Consider the following 24374-nt stretch of genomic DNA (forward strand, 5'->3'; position numbering starts at 1 on the left):
AAATTGATTTCTTCAGTACATATAGAAGTATATTAGTTTTAGTATCTGATATTTTGTAGTGTCTGTAAGTAATGGTCCTCTGTTACACCCCACTGGAGCTGGTAAAAAAAAATAACAATAAATTTTTATAAAGAACTTCAGTGATCCCTTCTGAAACATGTCCCTTCCTCTGTCTCACAGATGGCCTTTATAACCTTTCTCAAAATAGACAGTTTCTCAGAGTTGTCCACGTAGAAAAGCTGTAATGTTACTCTCTGGATTTGCTACTGTGGTATTTTTAGTGTTTCTTATTTCCTGCAGGTATTCTTGGCGTCACCAACTAAGGGAATTTAAAAGTGAATATCGAGTTGTAGCGCTTGATCTGAGAGGCTATGGAGAAACAGATGCTCCCATTCATCGAGAAAATTACAAATTGGACTGTCTAATTACAGATATAAGGGATATTTTAGACTCTTTAGGTAGGTCAGCTTTAAAAAACTAGTATAGTCCCTTTTAAGGGACTAACATTCAAAAAATTGTGACTTGGTAACCTCATTTCTTGGGAGGAGGCATTTCCATTTACCTGAGCTGTTGTCTGGATCTTGTCACCATGGTTTTGGGTATACAGCTGAGAATATTTATAGATGATATTGAAAATAATACATCCGGAATGACAATTCAGCCCACCAGCCAAGAATGACTTCGAAAATTTGTTTTTAAGAGTATTTCTAATGTATGCAATTAATTATTTTCAGAACTAGTTATTGGAAATTTGATTCTTGTACTCAGAAAATTTATTTCTTCAGAATGCACATCTAAATAATCATTTAAAAATGTTATAACATGAAGAAGCACTTGCACAATCTTTCTTCTTTTTTTTTTTTTAAGATTTTTGTTTGTTTATTTGAGAGAGAGAGCACAAGCAGGAGGAGGTGCAGAGGGAGAGAGAAGAGCAGACTCCCCACTGAGCAGGGACCCCCCCCCCACAATGTGGGGCTCAAGCTCAGGACCCTGATATCATGACCTGAGCCAAAGGCATATGAACTGACTGAGCCACCCGTGTGTCCTGCGCTATCTTTCTTATGTTGATCAGCTAGTGCCACAACGTGCCAAACATGGCCATAGGCATTTATTCACATGCTCGTGGGTGTGAAGGTCAAGTGTAGGCTGGACCACTGGGTCTTTGCCTCAGGTTACAGGTCCTGCTGGGACTGACTTCTCCCTCTGAGTTGGGCTGCAACACAAGTAGCTTTTCCTCTTCTCCTGGAAATGACAGAAATGGCAAGAGGGTGAGCCCAGATGTGGAACCTTATTTCAATTTTCTGCTTGCAGCACATTGGTCAAAGCAAGTCATAAGGCTGAGTCCAAAGTCAAGTCATTCTCCCACCCTATGACCAAAGCAAATCACATGGTTAAGTCTAGCATAAAAGGGATAGCAACATATACTGCTTTTATGGCAGCAGGGAGAGAGGGGAAGTAAATATTTTTTAATAACAATCGAATCCACTACATCTTTTTTGACTAAAACCCAGCTGCTACCATGGTATGTTAATGGAAATAATATTGTAAGAAACCCATGAAATCAAATTAAAGGCCTTTTCTACAATAATCTAAAGAGAACAAAGATCAGGCCAATATACTAAGAGGAGAAAAAAATGGATGAGGTCTGGGGGTATCAAAGCAGTGTTGTCATTTAGTCTGATTACAATAAAATAGACTCAAAGACATTGATTTCCATCAGCCCTATTTCATTCTTCTTCTGTGGTAATTCAGTCAGACTTGGCCTAAATTTGTCTTCATGCAATTTTCTAGGCAAATCAATAATATAGTCTTGCTTATGACCTAATTATGTGTAATTTTTACCATGGTTTTCCAAACTCGGGTTCGTGGAACAAGAGCTGAGCTAGCTATTTCAGATTTTAAAAAATATATATATATAGATTCCCAGGACAGATTCTGAATCTGTACGTCTAGAATGGAGGCGGGACATCTAAATTTTCTAAGAAGCTACTTAGGTGATTCGGACATACAGGTTTTGGAAACACCAAACTCAGTATCTTCATGAAGTGCATAATTAGAGTCGGATTATAATGGGAAGATTAGTTTCAAAAGTGTACGCATTTTATGTGTTGTAATGATGCATCCACCTTCAATGACATCAACATTTTTTTTCTCCATTACAGGATATAGCAAATGTGTTCTTATTGGTCATGACTGGGGGGGGATGATTGCTTGGCTAATTGCCATCTGTTATCCTGAAATGGTGATGAAACTTATTGTTATTAACTTCCCTCACCCAAATGTATTTACAGGTGAGTATAAATTTTAATTAAAACATTTTTGCTCATGTGATAATTCATTGTTGTCACTGACACTTTGGATTAAAAACAGTAGTTTTTTTAAGTTAAATAACTAAAATATGATATTAGCATATGACAATGTCAGATACCTTGGCTTTAAATATTTTACAAGAGTGACAAATTGTAGCTTCATATTTGCTTACATAATTTTATTTTTTTAGAGACTATTTTAATGCTCACTTGGATAGGGATAAACGGAAAAAATGCAATAACATTACTTTGACAGTAATGAATCTTGACAATCTAGAAATAAATTCTCCTCTTGCCTGACTGCTTGGGCTATCAGGAATGACAGCATTCTTTAAAGCCATAGTTCTCAAATTTTGAGTTTCAGGACTCTTTGTACTCTTAAAAATTATTAAAGACCCATTGAGCTTTTGTTTATATAGGACATATATAAAAATATTTACTGTATTAAAAATTAAAAAGGAGAAAATTTAAAATTATATATTAATTCATTAAAAATAGTAAATTCAGGATCTGTTAACATGATTAACATTTTAATGAAAACTAGCTACATCTTCCCAAACAAAATGTTAGTGAGAAGAATGTCACTGTTTTACATTTTTGCAAACCTGTTTAATTTTTGGCTTAATAGAAGACAGCTGGATTCTCAGATCTGCTTCTGCATTCAGTCTGTTACAATATGTTGTTTGAATTGAAGTGTATGAAGAAATCTGGCCTCACACAGATTTGTAATTGGAAAAGGGAGGAGTATTTTAATAGTCTTTTCAGATAACTGTGGATTTTCTTCTTTAATACTACACCAAACTCGAAAACTGGTGGTTTCTTAAAGGTTAGTACAATGTAGAATCTGATGTCATATTAATGAACTTTTTGTACTCTGTTACTTTAAATCCATTAGTCTCACTAGCACTTTGAATGGATTTTTTACCCATGTGTAATTTTGCATCATCATGCATTGGAAGATATTGGTTTGTAGAGATATATAGATCTTCCCTAAGCCGGCACATTTTATTATGTTATATCAAAGAATCACATTCACTAATATTGCCCCAGTTCCATCAAAAAGTTGTTGAGTATTGCAATACTGTCATGCTCGCAGTCGTAAATGCACATCTCCAAAATTCTAATTTTTATTTGAAAGCTTGAATTTTGTTGTTGGCAACAAATACCGTTGATTGTTTCCCCCCAAGTGACAGGCTCACTTTGTTCATTTTCAAGAGACTATCTGTCAAATATTCAAGTCTGACTGATGATAATTTGTTAGCCATCCTTTCAAGTAAAAAACGGTATTCCATAAGAAAAGCGGCTAATTCATCTAATCAACTCAAAGGATTGTAGGCATGCTATTCCTTGAGACAACCATTGTTCTTGGGTGATCAACAGAACTGCTTTATGTGTACATTCTGATTCATCTCAACGTTCAAAGGCCATGTACACAAGGGTTGAAATGTAATAAAATTAATAATTTTTGCTATTTTATCTAGGACATTCCTAAGTGAAACTGGCACTTAATTTTATGTGTTTATGTATTTGTTTGCTGCAAGTATGTGGTGGCAAAGAAGACAATGACTGCTACTGCTAGGACTGTTTAGTAACACTACCTTGCTTTGTGCTCAGGCAGCAATGGCTTTATCTACTATGGTTTTTGTACCATAAGCATGAATGTCAACCAAAGGAGAAAAGCTAAAAATGTCTTAGTATTGTAATGAAATAGTTTTGACTGTCCAGATTGCTTAAAGGGGTCTTAGGGATCCCCAGAGGTCCACATGGGCTATACTCTGAGAACCTCTGCTATAAAGGGAACTCTTAAAATCCTCAGAGTGTTTAAAGACCAGTGAGCTGTGGCTAGGCACATTTTTATTTGGTTTTGCCAAAAACTATCATCTTATCCTCTTTAACTACCCGTGTCAAGTTTTCTGAATTTCAGGTACTGCTATGACTCACAGCAGCCCTCTAGGGAACAAAAAAATTTATGTTGGAAACATGACTACATAAAAGGGAGAAAGGAAACATGACTACATAAATATTGTATATTATAAGTGTAAGAGTTGGATTTTACTTTATTTTTTAAAAAGTTTTTATTTATTTATTTATTTATTTGAACGAGAACAAGAGAGGACAAGTGTGGCAGAGGGAGAAGCTGGCTTTCTGCTGAGCAGGGAGCCCAATACAATGAATGGCTTAATCTCAGGACTCTGGGCTCATGACCTGAGCTGAAGGCAGTGCTTAACCAACTGAGCCACCCAGGCACCCCAAGAGTTGAGTTTTAGATATAGATCCAATTGTCCCATTTCTGTTGAGGTAACAGCATGGATGCTTAGGATTCAAATATCGAACTGAAATTCCCTATATTTTTCTCAGTTGCGTTAAGTAGCAAAAGTGGTGCTACATGCTTATTCCATTGATTGGGATCCTTGAGTAAAGGTTATTTTTGTGATGTTGCTAAAAGGACAAATTGTAATTGGTCATTTCAGCAAGAAGATTCTTGAAATATTTCTGGAATTGTTTTATTCAGACTAGGTTCAACCTTAGTCAGCTTAATATAAGGTCTTCAAGTAATATGCCTGTATTTAACCCTTAATTATATTGCTATCTCTTAATGCAGGGCTGAATAAATTTTGTTCGATGATGACTTTACAAAAAGTATAGCATAACTTATCTCCACTTATCTGAGAATTATAGTTCTAAAAATTCCAACTATGTGAACACTAACCATGTTAGTTACAAAATTAGAAATAAAAAAAGATGACCTCTATAGCAAAAATTATATATACATAGTGCACAAGAAAAAAATAAGTATACATACTTAATATGTGTGATTACACTACTCACCAGTTCAAAGCTTCAGTGTCTTTCCAAAGCCCTTAAAAGTCCATCTCCTCTGGCCCTCCCAGACTGGGTTTCTGTTTTGCTCTCTGACTCATCTCATACCACCTCTCCCTCCTCATTCACTACACATCATTCACTGACGTTCTTTCTTCTTCCTAAATGTGCCAAGCCCAGGACCTACTTTCTGTTCTTGGATTTTCTCCCTAGATCTTTGCATAGCCAACTCCCTCTTACCATTCAGGACTTAGTCTGTGTATCACAAACCCAGAGAAGCCTATTCTGATCACCTCTACTAAATAATAGCCCTCCACAACACCCAATCATCACTCTCAATCAGATTACCTTGTTTTAATTTTCTTTATGATATTATTGCTATCTAAAATCATCTTTTAAAGTATCAATACTTATTGTATAAGCTCTTTATTAATGGGAACCTCTTCTGTCTTGACTGCTAAATCCCCTCACACACAGTAGATATTCAAATATTCCCTGAATGAATGAATTTTCTAGCATAAACTTATAGGAAACACTTTAGTTTCTGTTGAGGCCCAATGAATAAGGTATTCAAATCCTTCTGTAAAGAAAGTCTTTATTTTTTTTTAAAGAATTTTTATTTATTTTTTTATTTATTTGACAGAGAGAGAGAGCACAAGTAGGCAGAGAGGCAGGCAGAGAGAGGAGGAAGCAGGCTCCCCGTTGAGCAGTGAACCTGATGCAGGGCTTGATCCCAGGACCCTGAGATCATGACCTGAGCCAAAGGCAGAGGCTTAACCCGCTGAGCCACCCAGGTGCTCCAAGAAAGTCTTTTAAGCAACAGAAAATTACCTCCCCATATATCCCTAGGAAAAGTGTGAGGTCACTGATAATAACCTTGGAGAAAAAGCAGTGTCGTTTGGGTTTCCCATTCCTTTCTGAGTCAAGACTTCATAAAATGAAGTTTTCTTTTTATTTAAAGGGCTATAAACTTTCTAAACACTTGAAATATCCATAATAAAATATAAGAACATAGAAATTGTTCCAAAGATGGTGTAGCCACTCTGGAAAATAGTATGGAGTTTACTCAAAAAGATGAAAATAGATCTACCCTACCTGGGTATTTACCCCGAAATTACAAATGTAGTGATCAAAAGGGGCACATGCACCCCGATGTTTATAGCAACAATGTCCACAATAGCCAAACTATGGAAAGAGCCCAGATGTCCATTAACAGATGAATGGATAAAGAAGATGTGGTATATATATACACAATGGAATACTAAGCAGCCATCAAAACCCCTGAAATCTTGCCATTTGCAATGACATGGATGGAACTAGAGGATATTATACTAAGTGAAATAAGTCAATCAGAAAAAGACAATTATCATATGATCTCATTGATAGGAGGAATTTGGGAAAAAAGAGGCTCATAGGGGAAGGGAGGGGGAAAATGAAAAAAGGTGAAAGCAGAGAGGGATACAAACTGTAAGAGACTCTTAACCTCAGGAAACAAACTGAGGGTTCCTGGAGTGGAGGGGGTGGGAGGGATGGGATGGCTGGGTGATAGACATTGGGGAGGATGGGTGCTATGGTGAGTGTTGTGAATTGTGTAAGACTGATGAATCAGACCTGTACCCTTGAAACAAATAATACATTATATGTTAATTTTTTTAAAAAAGAAATTTTTCCAAAGAGAATACACAACGGCTTACTTGTGGATTCTTTTTTCATCTCAAAGGTGAAATTGCCTTAAAACAAAGTTCTTTCAACAGTAAGTAATTAATACACCTTGAATAAGGTCTAACATAGCATTTTAATTTCAGAATATATTTTACGACACCCTGTCCAGCTGTTCAAATCCAGCCATTATTACTTCTTCCAAATACCATGGTTCCCAGAATTTATGTTCTCAATAAATGATTTTAAGGTAAGTCAAATCTGGTGATGGATGTTAACTAGAATTATTGTGGTGATCATTTTGCAATGCATATAAATATACATTGTATATTTATTGTGTATACATATTTGTTGTATACCTGAAACTAATATAATGTTATAGGTCAATTATACCATTAGAATAAAACTGAAAAACTGGAGCCCAAGAAAATGACAAAATTAGGAAGTTAAAACAAAATAAAAATATACAGAGGCACTAAAAAAAAGAAAAAAAGAAAGAATTGGCCCTTTTTATGTTGTCTGATTTGTTTAAAATATGCATTTATTGATTATTGTGATATGCTGTCCACTGTTAGGCATTTCCTCCTATGTAAGAAAAAAATAAGTCAAACAAATAATGTATTTATATTAATAAAAAACATTTTAAAATCTATCCTTCAGAAAGAAAAATAGGCAAATGCTAATATTTAATACATGCTTCTAAGACCTAATCTATAGGCTTATTTTTACAGTCTCTGTATATTTGAATGCCCAGATATTGTTCAATTTTTTGTAAGAGCCTGTGCCCCTACAGGCATATCTCTTTTCAGCAAACATTCCATGGGGAGACAAGGGAATATGAATGCCAGGTGAGAGAGTTTGACATAACAGAAGTGGAGGCCTTTGGGTGTAAACAAAACCCTGAAACAAAGTAAGCGTGCAGGAATTGTGTACCATATACAGGGACAACCAGGAGTCATGTGTTGTTCCTATTTCTTGAAAGTCTATCGACTGCTTCTTGTATATCTAATGTGGTGTTAGGTATTTAAGGCAGCTTTAAAAAAGACAATATTATTTTACTTGGAAATACTTCTGCATATATCTCTGACAGAAAAGGACTTTTATGGCTCCTGTGTCCTTTTGACATAAATCTTCAGTCAGTAATAGCTTGCTTTCTTAATGTCCTGGGTTCCTTTTTTATTTGCTGCTGCAGATCTGGAATCAGACATTCATTGAAGGAACTTGGGCTCCTATTGGTAGGAAATTTTACTTGGAAACCATAGTCCTGGTGTCAAGATGATCATTGTTACTGGGTTTTTATTGCTTCTAGATATTTCCATTGGATAGACTTTGTACATACGTATTTTTAGAGTGAAAAAAACCACAAGTTCTTATTCGTATTTCCAAAGCAAAATTGAGACTAAAAGTTTTGCTTAACTTTTATATTTTATAAAAACCATTTATGCGGTTCTAGTCATAATTCTACTACAAGGTGCAGAGAGGTCTCGCTTAGGTCTCTGTTTCCTGTTTCTCTGTCTCTGTCCTGTTTCCTGCCTCTCCATAGGGAAACCGTTTGGTTAGTTTTTGTTTCTTTTTTTTTTTATGGTTTCTTTTTTGGAAAATATAGGCATATGTGTGTGTATTTTTCTACTCCTTCTTACACAAAAGATAACATACTATAAACACAATTTTCCACATACCCCCCCTTAAAACTATGTCCTGGGGATCAGCTACTCCATAGTACGTAATCATGTCTATCTTCTCTTCGAGTATTCAGAACACATACCATCATGTGGCTATACCATAGTTTATTCAGTCTCCCACTGATGGAAATTTTGTTTCCAGTCTTTTGCTATTACAAATAATGTTTCAATTAATCACCTCCCACATAAATCATTTCATAGTTTTGCAGGTGTGTTTTGGGGTTGAGGGATCTGCATTTTATCTGTTTTTTTTTTTAAGGACTGATTTATTTATTTTGGAGAGAGAGAAGCAGGGGCAGAGACGAGGGAGAAAAATCCTTAGCAGATTCCCCACTGAGCATGGAGCCAGACATGGGGCTCATCCCAGGAACCTGAGATCAGGGTCCCTGAGACCCTGAGCTGAAATCAAGAGATTGATACTTTGTGGACTGAGCCACCCAGGTGCCCTGAGGGATTTGCATTTTAAATAAAAATCCCAATGATTCTGATGCAGGTGATTTGATCTTTGAGAAATGCGGGTAGAGAGCAGTGTTTTTAAATTTGTGGGTGGGGGCCCACTCGTGAGTCAAGAAATCAGTTTAGTGGCTTGCAATTTGAATTTTTAAAAATAAAGAAGAACAGAAGTGAGTTGAAAATATCACTACACACTATAATAAGAGTAAGGGATATTTCTTTTAACTTTTGTTTCAGAAATCTAAGTGTAGGAGTATAGACTGGATCATGATATAAAATGTGTTTGTTACTCTGGATTGTGGTCAAAAAAAGTTCAAACAGTTGTGGGGGGAGAATAGATTGGTTATCAGTAAACAGATAACTACTGTTAGAATATTATGGAAGACTTTAGAGTGGTGATACTACCTAAGCTTAGCCTTGTAGAAAGTGAATAGGCACCAAGAAAGACAGGTTGCTTTTCCTAAGGATGAAGTGTACATGGGGGATTCAAAGGGAAGAATATCAAAAGTCAGGCCAGGAAAGCAAAAATGTGTCTAATGTGTTTGTAAACAATGAGGTCTTCTACTTGGCTAGAGCAGAAAGGGGGAGTTGTCACTCACACTGACCATTCTCTTTCAAAAGCCAAAGGTTTAGTTTATGGTGAGGTAACTAAAAAGTTTTAATTATTTTCTTTTCACTTAAATTAGGCTTTGAAACATCTGTTCACCAGTCACAGCACTGGCATTGGAAGAAAAGGATGCCGATTAACGACAGAAGATCTTGAAGCTTATATTTATGTCTTCTCCCAGCCTGGAGCATTAAGTGGCCCAATTAACCATTACCGAAATATCTTCAGGTCAGTATAATTTCTTTTTAGCTAAACAAAATATTCATTCCCTGAAGAGCCAATATTTTATTTTTTTCCAAGTTTTATTTAAATTCCAGCTAATTAACATACCGTGCAATATTAGTTTCAGGTGTAGGATTTAGTGATTCAACACTTAACATGCAACACCCAGTGCTCATCTCAAGTGTCCTCCTTAATACCCAATCCCTGTTTAACCCACCCCCTACCCACCTCCCCTTCAGTGATCTTCAGATTGTTCTCTATACTTAAGGGTCTGTTTCTTGGTTTGCCTTTCCTCCTCCCGCTGGCGTTCATTTGTTTTGTTTCTTAAATTCCACATATGAGTGAAATCATATAGTTTTTGTCTTTCTCTGACTGACTTCACTTAGCATAATACTCTCTAGCTCCACCCGTGTCATTGCAAATGGCAAGATTTCATTATTTTTTATGGTTGAGTAATAGTCCAGTGTGTGTGTGTATGTGTGTGTATGTGTGCATATATATGTATATATATGTATATGTGTATGTATACCACATCTTCTTTATCCATTCATGAGTCAATGGACATTTGGGCTCTTTCCATAATTTGGAAAAAACAGGTATTGGCAAGGAAGCAGAGAAAGGGAACCCTCTTGCACGTTGGTGGGAATGCAAACTGGTGCAGCCACTCTGGAAAACAGTATGGAGATGCCTCAGAAAGTTAAAAATAGAGCTACCTTATGATCCAGCAATTAAATAAACTAGGTATTTACCCAAAGGATATAAAAATGTGAATTCAGAGGCATACATGTACCCCTGTGTTTATAGCAACATTCTCAACAATAGCCAATATTTTTTTATTTTTATTTTTTTAAGATTTTATTTATTTATTTGTCACAGAGAGAGAGAGAGAGAGAGTGCGAGAGCGAGCACAGGCAGACAGAGTGGCAGGCAGAGACAGAGAGAGAAGCAGGCTCTCTGCTGAGCAAGGAGCCCGATGTGGGACTCGATCCCAGGATGCTGGGATCATGACCTGAGCTGAAGGCAGCAGCTTAACCAACTGAGCCACCCAGGCGTCCCAAGCCAATATTTTATTTTTAAGATTACATTCACTGTTTATCCAGACACTCAAATAAAGTGTTCTGATTTTGTAAGTTGCGTATTTCTTAAGGAAACTTTAAACATGGAAAAGTAAAGAGAGTAGTATAATGGGTTCCCCCATGTAGTTGTCACTTATTTTATCTGTAACTCTATCCACTTCTTCTTTACCTTTGGATTATAATGAATAGATGTGTATTTGTAATCTTATTTTTAATGATCATTATTCATTCAAGAAATATTTATTATTATTAAGCACTTTCTACATTCTGGTCTATGCCAGCACTCAAGATAAAGTAAGAAGCAAAACTAGACAACAGTTCTGATCTCACTAGCCAAGGGGGAAAAACAGACATCAAGCATGTAACCACAGCAATGTATATATTGTTATAAATAAACAAAGACATTGAAAGAAAGGGATGAGAACTGAACAAATAATGTTTGAATAGAGAAATGAAGAATGAGTTGCATAATGACTAGATAAAGTTGGGGATGGAGGGACTGACATTCCAGAAAAAGGAAATAGCATGTACCAAAGCTGCGTGGGAAGACAGAGAATTGTGGTTTTAAGTAATACAATGAGGGCTAATGTGGCTAGCACAGAGAAGACATTGAAATGAAAATGGGTCCAAGAATTAGCAGTGGCTGGTCATGCAGAGCTGCACAGACAATATTAAGTACTTAAGAGCTATGAATGTGACACTAGTAAATGAGTGTTTCAAGCAGTAAAGAGAAACAATCCAATCTCTATTTGGATAAATTCTTTCAATGTAAGGAAAGTCCAGTGGTCCAGGTTAAAGAGCATAGTAGTAGCCTGAAGTAGTCTGAAGGCAGTGGATATGGGGAGAATCAGTAGATTTAAGAGATATTTAAGAGGAAAAGTGACAGGGGTTGGTGATGGGTTAGTTTGGGGTGGGCAGGATGAGAAAAAGAGGGATGTCAAGGATGGCTCCTGAATTCCTGGCTTGTACAGCTGTATGGATAGTCATGCCATTCACTGAGATAGAAAACACTAGAAGAGAACTGGTTTTGAAGGGAAGGTCATAAACTTTATTGATCTTAAACTAGTGGAGATTGAGATGGTACCTTAAATATTCAAATAGGTAGATAGATACGAGGGTTTGGAATTCAAAGGTTGAGAATCTGTGCTGAAGATATGTAAAATCTTGGTGTCACTGGCAGAGACAAATGATGCTTTTGTTCAGAAGATATTGTCTAGGGAGAAAGTATAGAATGAAAGACAAGATACGGAGATTTGTCTGTTTGGGTTTGGGCTCTAGATGGGAGAAAAATATTTCCCTCAAGAATTTGCAACCCACAGCATGCCTTAAAAAGGGTTTAGGACCTTGAATTTATGCTACCTCTGTAACACTAAAATTATCAGGGAAAACATTATATTTCAGTATCATCCTAGGCTGGTAACAATTCCTAGCAAGCCTGGCAGAAACAAAGGCAGAATTTCTCTGGAGGATACATTTCAACTAAGACTTACAATATTCCCACAGATAAAATTCTGTGAAGATGAGTTCATAATCCAAATTATGAAAAATACTAATCTACCATGAACGAGTCAGAAAACAATTGCAGCAGAACCCTTACACATTTCAAATACCGGAACTATCAGATTATAAAGTATGTTTAAATCATTAAATATATGAAAGAATAAAAAATAAGAGAAAGAATAAGAAAATATCAAGACTGCTGGAAAGAGCAGAAAGGAACAAAAGAAATTTTTGAAAAGAAAAACATGGTTATTGAAATCTAAAATTCCATAAAGGAGTTAAATAGCAGATCAGACAAACTAAAGAGAATTATGAATTGGAAGATAGCTCTGAAAAAATCACCTAGGATCTAGCTTAGATAAAGAAGTGAAAATATAAAAGATAGGTTATATTTGACATAGAGGATGAAATTAGAAATTATATAGATAGATGATAGCATTAGATATACATATTCATGCTAAGAATTTTTTTCTAGTAAAATAAAATAGAAATAGAGTGTATCATTTTCTTTTTTAAAGATTTTATTTATTTGACAGAGAGAGATATGGAGAGAGAGGGAACACAAGCAGGGGGAGTGAGAGAGGGAAAGGAAGGCTTCCCACCAAGCAGGGAGCCTGATGGGGGCCTCAATTCCAGGACCTTGGGATCATGACCTGAGCTGAAGGCAGACACTTAAGGACTGAGCCCCCCAGGCGCTCTAGTGTATTATTTTCAAACCAGTAGAGGGTGACAAGAAAGCTATCAATTCAAAAGAAGGCAGGAAAAGAGAAAAAGGAAGCAAAGTAAATAGAAACCACAAAATAAGATGTCAAAAACAATTTAAATATGTCAGTAAGCATAATAAATATGAATGTATTATACTTGCCAGTTAAAAAACTAAATATCAGATTGGATTGAGTCACAATTAAAGCATAAGGACACAAAAGGGTTGAAAATAGGAAGATGGGAAAAAGTTACAGTGGGTATGTTTTCTTTATTTATTTAAAGATTTTATTTTTAGGTAATCTCTAAACCCAACATGGGGCTTGAACTACAATCCCAAAATCAAAAGTTGAGTGCTCCACCGACTAAGCCAGCCAGGTGCCTCTCTAGTGGGTCTTATTTTAAATAAAACAAAATCTCTCAAACTCTTTGAATAGAGAATCCAAGGGGAGTCATGAGATTATATGAATGGGGGGAGAAGAGGCAAACCCAAACCTTCTTTTTTGACTAACAACAACAAAATTTATAAATATAAATGTAAAAATCTTCAGCAAAACAGAGATGTTAATTTAAAGCATATTTGTGGGTACCCTTTATCAAACAAGTCAATGATTAGAAAGGCAGACTGACACTGCAGACACTACAGGTTATATCTCGTAGGATATAGCAGCACTGTCAAGTCCATGTTTTGTCATTTGTTTGTTTTTTAGAAATAGCATTTGTAAAGAGAGTTCTAAGAGAAAATAGAATGACATATTTTCATACAAGTCTAAATTTTTAATAGGAGAAAAAGAATAATAGTTTTTAAATGTTCTTGATTTATCCCTTTATCAAAGTTACCTTTGTGATACAAAGCAAGTAGCTACAAGGAAAGAGAGAAAATATTCTCATCTTTCTGAGGCTCTTTTACTAACAATTGTTCATTAGGAGGCCCTGCGTTCCCAAGAGTAAGCTCTAGAATCCTACTAATTAGCATGGAGAGAGAAAGAGTGAAAAAAAGCAGGCCTGTGAAGGTCAAAACTTAAAATTTTATATAAAGGTGAAAGACAGTTTGAAACTAGATTGCTATAGGTTACATCTAGCTGGGTCAAGGTCACATCAGACCTTCTGAAAGCTCAACTGACCTCTTCTGATGGTTCTTTACATTGGGTAATTGAGACCAAGTACATAATTAAAAATGGTTATGCAATATATAATGACTACAAACAAAGTATGGTATATTATACTCAGGTAGGGAAATCATTCTCATTTATCACCCTAAGTTTCCTCAGGACCATAACCTCATTTAAGGACTCTCAAACATTGGAGCCAAGGAACTAGAATGAGCTAGGAATTGGATTAACCAGTAGGATCTAACCTACAAAAAGATAAACAAGTGTAAACCTATAACAAAACACCAAATAATAAAGCAAAAACTGAAACTTACAAGGAAAAATGACAAATCCACAATTACTACTTGAGATTTAAATAACCTCTCTCAAAAGTTGACCAATCAAGCAGGAAAAAAATTAACAAAGATATGGGAGATTTGAACAACATCTTTGATCTGATGAACAATTCTAGAATCCTGCATCCAATAATCAGAAAATACACAGTATTTTTAGGTACATAGAAATGTTTACAAAGATTGATTACATACTAGACTACAGAGCAAATCCTAACCAATATTAAAGAAAGGATCAATATCATATAGATTGTTTTCTCTGAATATAATGCAGTTAGAAATGAACAATAATGACAAACTTTTGGAAAACTCCTTATATTCAGAAATTTAAACAACTTTTATATTACTCATGTTTATGATCCAGTAATTGCACTACTAGGTATTTACTCAAAGAAATAAAAAATACTGATTCAAAGGGATACAAGCATTTTTATAGTAACATTATCAGCAATAGCCAAATTATGGAAATAGCCCCAGTGTCTGTCGACTAATGAATGGATAAAGATGTGGTATACATATACCATGGAATATTACTCAGCCATAAAAAGGAATGAAATTTTGCCATACCTAACAATATGGATGAAACTAGAGAGTATAATGCTAGGTAAGAAAAATAAGTCAGTCAGAGAAAGACAAACACCATATGAATCCACTCATTTGTGGAATTTAAGAAACAAAACAAATGAGCAAGGGGAAAAAAAAAAGAGAGAGAGACAAAACAAGAAACAGAGTTTTAACTATAGAGAACAAACTGATGGTTACCAGATTGGAGGAGGGTGGAGAGCTTGGTTAAATAGGTGATGGGGATTAAGGAGTGCATTTGTGATGAGCACCAGGTGTTGTATGGAAGTGTTGAATCACTATATTGTACACCTGAATCTAGTATTAAACTTTATGTTAACTACCTGGAATTTAAATAAAAACTTTTAAAAAATTATTCATGGATGCCTGGGTGGCTCGGTTGGTTAAGCATCCAGCTCTTGATTTCAGCTCAGGGTCATGAGTTCAAGCTCCATGTTGGGCTCAATGCTGGGCATGGAGTCTACACAAAAAAATGTTTTTAAAAAAATTACTCATGAATTTTAAAAAATAATAATGGAAATTAGTAAACACCAACAAAAAAATAATAAAATCAAAACAAAAGCAAATAAAATCAAAGACAAAGACGCAATAGAGAGAATAAAAAAAATCAAAAGCAGATTATTTGAAGATCATTAATACAGATAAAATTTTGCCAAGATTGGTTTAAAAAAATGAATAAACAAATTGAGCAGAAAATAGATATAAGTATAAACTTATATATTTATAACTTATATAAGTTTTATATATATATATAAGTTATAAGTTACAAGTTTATACTTACATACTTATATAACATAACAGAGACTAAAATATAAAATTTAGATTAACAAATTGGAGAACTTTGAAAAAATGGGCAGCTTTTAAGAAAAATGTAGCGGCTGTGGCGCCTGGGTGGCTCAGTTTGTTAAGCATCTGCATTTGGCTCGGGTCATGATCAGGGTCCTGGGATCAAACCTGCGTGGGTTCCCTGCTCAGTGGGGAGTCTGCTTTTCCTTCTCCCTCTGCCTGCCTCTCCCACTCCTTGTGTTCTCTCTCTCTGTCAAACGAATAAATAAAATCTTAAAAAAAGAAAAAAGAAAAATACAGCAACCAAATTGACACATGAAGAATTAGAAAACCTGAATAGACATAATGGTTAATGAACTTGAATTACTAATTTAAAGCACTTCCACAAGAACACAATACACATCCACACAAACAGGCATAGGTGGTTTATAGATAAATTCTGATGCAGAAATTCCACTTTTTTTTTTTAAGATTTTATGTATTTAATTGAGAGGGCAAGGGAGCATGAGCAGGGGAAGGGGCAGAGGGAGAGGGAAAAGCAGACTCCTCGTTGAGCAGGAAGCCTGATGTGGGGCTTGATCCCAGGACTCCAAGATCATGACCTGAGCTGAAAGCAGATACTTAACTGACTAAGGCACCCAGACACCCTTAGAAATCCCACTCTTTAATAGACACTTTTAGACATTATAAAAAGAAGCCATTTGCTTCAGCTTATTTTGTGAAGCTGGTATAACTTTCACACCAAAACAAGACAAGGATTGTATAAAACAGGAAAATTATAGGTCAAACTACATTATGAACATAAATCCATAAATGCAAAACGAAATAATTTTGAACTGAATCCAGCATGCATTGAAAGTTAAACCAGTTAGCATTAAAATTCATTACTTTAATTTACCATAGTAACAGATTAAAAGGAAAAATATGATCATCTAAATCAATTAAGGGGCACCTAGGTGGCTCAGCTGGTTAAGCATCTGCCTTCTGTTCAGGTCATGATCCTGGGGTTCTGGGATCAAGTCCCACGTAGGGCTTCCTGTGGTGGGGAGACTGCTTCTCCCCCTCCCTATGTCCCTCCTCCCTGCTTGTGCATGCTCTCTCACTCCTTCTTTCTGTCTTTCAAATAAATATATTAAAAATCTTTAAAAAATAAAATTAAGAAGAAGCACTCAATAATATTCAACACATACTCATGCAACAGCTCTTGGTAATCTAGAAACAGTGGATGTGAAATTGGGCCTCAGGCGATAAGCCAGAATCTCCTGCAGGGATAGTATGAGAAACTAACCTTTGCTTTACTTAATTGTCCAAGAAAAAAAATAAGGTATTGAAAGTGTTTTTGCACTGGTTATTTGCACCTGGGCAGCTGGCAGGCCCATAAAAATATATTCCAGGAGTCAGGACCAAGAGAATGAAAAGCCTATACCAAAAGCAGAAAATACTTTGTGGTACTGTCCAATAGCTGTATCACCATGGGAAACTTTGGAAGATCTGGGAAGTCCTTCCTCTATCTGATAGAATAATGTTACCTTCTGTTTATAAAACCACCTTTGTAGGTTTCTTTTCCCTTTACCATTAAACTTGATATTCTCTGTGTCTGTTAGTGTCTTTCTATTAATCACAGTACGGTTCCATTATTACAACAATGCAGAAGGGAACTTCTGTCTACCAGAAACCTATAACAAATATCAGACTTTATGATGACACACTGAAAAACATTTTCTTCAAAAATGAAGTCTAGGGGCGCCTGGGTGGCTCAGTGGGTTGGGCCTCTGCCTTCGGCTCAGGTCATGATCCCAGGGTCCTGGGATCGAGCCCCGCGTCGGGCTCTCTGCTCAGCAGGAAGCCTGCTTCCCCTCCTCTCTCTCTCTCTCTGCCTGCCTCTCTGCCTACTTGTGATCTCTCTCTCTGTTGAATAAATAAATAAAATATTAAAAAAAAATGAAGTCTAAAGATCGACTTGGTGACTATAACTGCCTCTTTTCACCACTGTATTGGAGGTCTTAGCCATATAAGAAAAAAAGCTGGAAAAGTGTAAGTATTAGGAAAGCAGGAAACAAAGCCATGATAATACATAGATAATGTGGTTGTTATCTAGAAAAATAATCTTCAGAAAACTTATTCAAACAAAATAGTTCAGCAAAGTTGATATATGTAAGTGTAATATACAAAAATATGATCTTATAAATGAATAATTGAGAAACACATTTTAAAAATAGATACCCCTATAATAGCAAAAAAAAATTGTGTATATAGGAATGACTCTAACAAAAGATCACCTTTATGGACTGTTAAAGTTGATTGGAATTAGTAAAGAATACAGACTAAGGGCAGTAGCTATTTACTAATTAGTAGAGAAATATTTTAATATTTTAACAATCCATAAAGACTTGCTATTGTAAACCAGTGAAAATTAGTCCTGGTTTATCATATTCATGATTGGAAAACTTCAATATCATAGTTCTTGATTATTCACAAATTTGCCTATAAATATAATTTAATTTCAATCAATCATTAAAAGAGAAATTTTAATGAAACTTGAAAAACTGATTCTGAAATGTGTATGGAAGAACAAAAGGCTGAGGATGACCAAGATAGTTTTAAAGAAAAGGATAGATGGGTGTCTAACCCTATCCAATTTTAAGGCTTATAATGAGAATCTAAAATTAATAAAATATGGAGTTGACTCTGGGATAGACAAGTTGACTAATGGAACAGAAAAGAAAGCCCAAAAATTGAACTGCACATATGGAAACTTGCTATAACATAGAACGTTTTAAACCAGTGGTAAAAATATTCCATACATGTTGCTGGAACTATTGGATATCCAAATAGAATAAAATGAGATTAGATTCCTAGCTCTTACTAAATAAGAAATCAACCTTAGGGAAATTTTAAAAAATGAAATATAATAAGCAAAACTTTCAAATGTTTGGAAGGTAAGAAAAAACTTTCATGACCTCAGGTAGGAAAGATTTCTTAAATAAGACACAAAGAGCTTAAATTATGAAGAATACTGATAAATTTGACTCATTAAAATGAAAAACATCTATATAATAAAAAGATACCATAAAATGGTAGGGCAAGCTTTAGATGGGGAAAAGTTAATTGCAATACACAATCAATCATGAACTAATAATATCTAGAGTTTATAAAGAATGGGATGGATAAAGAACATAAAATGGGTAAAGGATATAAAAAGGCAATTCACAGAAGAGAAATTAAATGGTCAATGACTTGAAAGATGCCCAAACTTACTAATAGTCAGATATAGTATATAAGTTTTACTGCTTGTAATAGAGACCTAAAATAAAAGCATAAAGAAATATATATATTTCTCTCACAAGTGAAAGTCTAGGCTGGTGTGTTGGCTGTGCTCCATGAAATCATGGAGCTCTTAAGTCACTCTTTGATCAGAGATGTAGGCACTTTATGTTTTGTTCTGCCATCCTGGGGGTGTTGCCCTTGTTCTTGGGATGCAAGATGGTTTACCACCATGTTTACATTTCAGTCAGTGGGAAGACGGGAAGGGCGGGCATACTGGACTACAATTTAGAAGATGCACACATTGTTTCTAATAAATCACATATCCTCACCTTGCTGCAAGAACGCTGGCAAGTGTATTCAGTCTTTATTCTGGGTGGCCCTTAGTCCAACTGAAAATTGGATTTTCTATCACTATAGTGGAATGGAAGAAGTTTTAGGGAACAATCTCTACATCAATGAGAAGTATTCCATCTCAAATGAATGAAAAATTTAAACTTTTGAGAACAAGTGTTGGCAATGGTGTAGAGGAAGATGAATTCTTACATGCTGCTTTGGAGCCTACAATCCATTTGGAAAACAACTTGACAATATTGACTAAAGTTGAAGATGTCCATATTCTCTGAGGAAACAATTCTGTTTGGGGAATGTACCTTAAGGAAACCCTTCCATAAGTGCACAAGTGGACATGTACAAGAATAAGATCAATATTATCTGAATTATCAAAGTAATTGGAAAATTTTAAGTGGCCATTAACAGGACAATGGATCAACTGTGGTATAATCATAAGATGAAATTCTATATGGGAGTGAAAATGGAGTAAACTAAATGTATCATCAATAGATAATCTTAAAAATATAACATTAAGGCACAAAAGCAGTTGTGGAAGAATGTACAGTATTAGGTCATTTATGTGAAGTTATAAAAAATCTAAAACACCTCCATCTATTGTTTATAGAATATGTACTGTATTAGAGAAGAGCTGATAAATAGTACCCCTTTTTCAATTTCTGAGCCAGTTCAGAAATCAAACAAGAGTCAGCAAATGAAAACCAAACTATCACTTTCATTACTGATAAAGGAGAGACTATGGCTTAATATGAGAACAAGAATGGTCTTGCTAATGCTCTAATGCCAGTCTAAACTTTAGAACAGATCATCTGTGGAAAAGTTTGCAGAACAAGCTCTACTTCCCTTGCCTCTCAAGTCACTGCCTTCCACGAATCTGGTAGAGAGAGGAAGAGAAAGGGATTGAATTTCTTACTCTCAGGACATATTTGATAGACCCACCTAGTTCAGCACCCTGAACCAGCAACTGTCACTCACCATTCAGGGGCGGAACAAAGATCCAGGAGGGGTTAAGGAAAAACACTCCTCAAAGAAACCATAGGAATGGGGAGAGTTATCTTAATATACATAATACAAGTTTAAAAACATCATGGGGATGATAAGAACTAAATTCAATCTAGTCATTCCCCTCTGGTAGTGGTTCTTCACCATAGTGTGTATCAGAATCACGTGGAGAGCATGTTAAAACACAGATGGCTGGACCCCACCATTCAGTCTGGGATGGGTCCCAAGTGTTGTCATTTCTGAGAAGTTCTCAGGTGATACTGATGCTTCTTGTCTGTTGACCACACTTTGAGAACTACTGCCTTAGGGTGAGTAGAAGAAAAATGTTATCAAGGAAAGGTCTCATCATATTTGCAGTGTTTTTTTGTTTGTTTGTTTTTAAAGATTTTATTTATTTGTCAGAGAGAGAGGGAGAGAGAGCGAGCACAGGCAGACAGAATGGCAGGCAGAGGCATAGGGAGAAGCAGGCTCCCCGCCAAGCAAGGAGCCCGATGTGGGACTCGATCCCAGGACGCTGGGATCATGACCTGAGCCGAAGGCAGCTGCTTAACCAACTGAGCCACCCAGGTGTCCCATATTTGCAGTGTTTTATTTATTAAGCTGGTAGTGAGTATATTGATGCGATTGTTTTCTACAGTGTCTTCTTAAAGTAGTAAAATATTTCCACATAGAAAAGTAACGATGGAGTGTATAACACTCTGGAAATTGCTGGTTTAATACTTATATATCAGCTGATAACTCAGACTTTGGAAAAGTAATATGGTAAAACAGACTTATTTGAAATAAGTATGTTAAAAATATATTTTGATAGGTTGAATAATTAGCGATATAGACCAGAAATTGTTACTACTTATTACAGTTTTTAGATTTTTCAAATTGTTTCTAAACTTACTAAGTAATTTTTAATCACATATATTTTATCAAGTGTTTTCCCAGTAAGTTCATCAGCTTAACATACTCTCTAAAATAATGTTTTACTATTTATTTGCTTGTTTATTTGCTTATTTTTTTATATTGAGGTATGATTGACTTAAAACATTACAGCGGTTTCAGGTGTACAATGTAATGATTCAATATCTGTATATATTGTGAAATGATCACCAAAAGTCTAATTAACATTGTCCCTATACCTAGTTATAAATTATTTTTCTTATGATGAGAATTTTTAAGATCTCTCTCAGCAACTTTTAAATATGCAATACAGTATACTGTAGCCACAATGCTGTACATACTTTTTTATTATTTTTTTCTTTTCAGGTTTTTATTTAAATTCTACTTAGTTAACATATATGCTAAAATTGGTTTCAGGAGTAGAATTCACTTACCTACAATACCCCAGTGCTCATCACAAGTGCCCTCCTTAATGCCCATCACCCATTTAACCTGCCCCCCACCCACCTCCATCCATTAACCTTCAGTTTGTTCTCTATCATTTTTTCCTTCCCGTATGTTCTTCTGTTGATTAAATTCCACATTAGTGAAATCATATGGTATTTGTCTTCCTCTAACTGACTTAATTCTTTTAACATAATATACTCTAGCTCCATCCAGGTCATAGCAAATGGCAAGATTTCATTCTTTCTGATGGCTGAGTAATATTTTACTATATATTATTTTATAATATATAATATTATATAAAATATATATTTTATATATATAGTGGTGTATATGGTGAGATATATCTATATCTATATATCTATATCTATGTATCTCTATCTCTATCTATATATATGCCATAACTTCTTTATCTATCCCTCAGTTGATGGGCATTTGGGCTATTTACATAATTTGGCTATTGTTGACAATGCTGCCATAAACATTAGGATGCATTTGCCCCTTTGAATCAGTATTTTTTATTTTTTGGGTAAATAGCTAGTAGTGCAATTGATGGGTCATAGGGTAGTTCCATTTCTACCTTTTTGAGGAAGCTCCATACTATTTTCCAGAGTGGCTACACCAGTTTGCATTCCCACCAACAGTATGAGAGAGTTCCCCTTTCTCCACATCCTAACACCTATTGTTTCCTGTGTTGTTAATTTTAGTGATTCTGACAGATGTGAAGTGGTATCTCATCCTGGTTTTGATTTGTATTTCCCTGATGATGAGTGATGTTGGGCATCTTTTCATGTGTCTGTTGGCCATTTGTATGTCTTCTTTGGAAAAGTATCTGTTCATATCTTCTGCCCATTTCTTCTCTGGATTGTTTATTTTTTGGGTGTTGAGTTTGATAAGTTCTCTACAGATTTTGGGTACTAGCCCTTTATCTGTTAAGATATTTGCAAATATCTTCTCCCATTCTGTAGGTCGCCTTTTATTTTGTTGACTGTTTCCTTTGCTGTGCAGAAGCTTTTTATCTTGATGAAGTCCCCATAGTTCATTTTTGCTTTTGTTTTCTTTGCCTCTAGAGATGTATCTAGTAAGAAGTTGCTATGGCTGAGGTCAAAGAGGTTTCTGCCTGTGTTCTCCTCTAGGATTTTTTTTTTTAAGATTTTATTTATTCATTTGACAGAGATCACAAGTAGGCAGAGAGGCAGGCAGAGAGAGAGAGAGAGAGGAGGAGGAAGCAGGCTCCCCGCTGAGCAGAGAGCCTGATGCAGGGCTTGATCCCAGGACCCTGAGATCATGACCTGAGCTGAAGGCAGAGGCTTTAAACCACTGAGCCAACCAGGTGCCCCTCTTCTATGATTTTGATGGATTTCTGTCTCACATTTAAGTCTTTCATCCATTTTTATTTTATTTTTGTGAATGGTCTAAGAAAATGGTCCAGTTTCATTCTTCTGCATGCCGCTGTCCAGTTTTCCCAACACTATCTGCATTTTCTTTTTTCCATTGAATATTCTTTCCTGCTTTGTTGAATATTAGTTGACCACATAGCTGTGGGTCCATTTCTGGGTTCTCTATTGTGTTCCATTGATCTGTGTCTGTTTTTGTGCCATTACCATACTGTCTTGATTCTTATAGCTTTGTAATATAACTTGAAATCTGGAATTATGATGCCTCCAGCTTTCCTTTTCTTTTTCAGAATTGCTTTGGCTATTTAGGGTCTTTTGTGTAGATTGCTTTGGGTAATATGGACATTTTAGCAATGTTTGTTTTTCTAATCCATGAGTGTGTAGTATTTTTCCATTTTGCTGTGTCCTCTTAAATATCTTTCATCAGTGTTCTATAGTCTTCAGAGTGCAGATCTTTTACCTCTTTGGTTAGGTTTATTCCTAGGTATCTTATTGGTTTGGGTGCAATTGTAAATGAGATTGATTCTTTGATTTATTTTTCTGCTGCTTTATTATTGGTGTATAGAAATGCAACAAATTTCTGTCCATTGATCCTATCCTGTGATTTTGTTGAATTCATGTATTAGTTCTAGCAATTTTTTGGTAGATACTTTCCCTTTTTTATTATTTTATTTATTTATTCAACAGAGAGAGACACAGCAGAGAGGGAACACAAGCAGGGGAGTGGGAGAGGGAGAAGCAGACTACCCACTGAGCAGGGATCCTGATGTGGGGACTCCATCCCAGGATTCCTGGATGGCAACCTGAAACAAAGGCAGACACTTAATGACTGAGCCACCCAGGCGCTCCTGGTGGATACTTTCTTTTATATGTAACATATTTCAGGGGCACCTTGGGTGGCTCAGTCAGTTAAGCGTCTGACTTTTGACTTTGGTTCAGGTCATGATCTCAGAGTTGTGGTATTGAGTCCCACATTGAGCTCTGTGCTCAGTTGGGAGTCGGCTTGAGAATCTTTCTCTCCCTCTGCCCCTCCCCCCACTCACACACACTCTCTCTAAACTGGATAAATACATCTTAAAAAAATATGTAATATATTTCTTTTTTTTTTCATTTTTTTAAAGATTTATTTATTTATCTGACAGACAGAGATCACAAGTAGGTTGAGAGGCAGGCAGAGAGAGAG

The 24374-nt window shown here is 35.7% G+C and overlaps 1 protein-coding gene across 1 annotated transcript in view; it reads left to right on the forward strand.

Moving 5' to 3' along the window:
* LOC111143581 (epoxide hydrolase 4) overlaps window positions 1-24374 on the forward strand; it is a 44459-nt gene that overhangs the window by 12991 nt on the left and 7094 nt on the right. The window contains exons 3-6 of the mRNA XM_022497406.1: window positions 301-458; window positions 2163-2291; window positions 6935-7038; window positions 9610-9758. Of these exons, the coding sequence (XP_022353114.1) occupies window positions 301-458; window positions 2163-2291; window positions 6935-7038; window positions 9610-9758 (540 nt within the window). The remainder of the gene's footprint in view (window positions 1-300; window positions 459-2162; window positions 2292-6934; window positions 7039-9609; window positions 9759-24374) is intronic.

Source organism: Enhydra lutris, unplaced genomic scaffold (assembly GCF_002288905.1).
Source record: "Enhydra lutris kenyoni isolate GAN:26980312 unplaced genomic scaffold, ASM228890v2 scaffoldscaffold9, whole genome shotgun sequence".
In the NCBI taxonomy this organism is placed as follows: domain Eukaryota; kingdom Metazoa; phylum Chordata; class Mammalia; order Carnivora; family Mustelidae; genus Enhydra; species Enhydra lutris.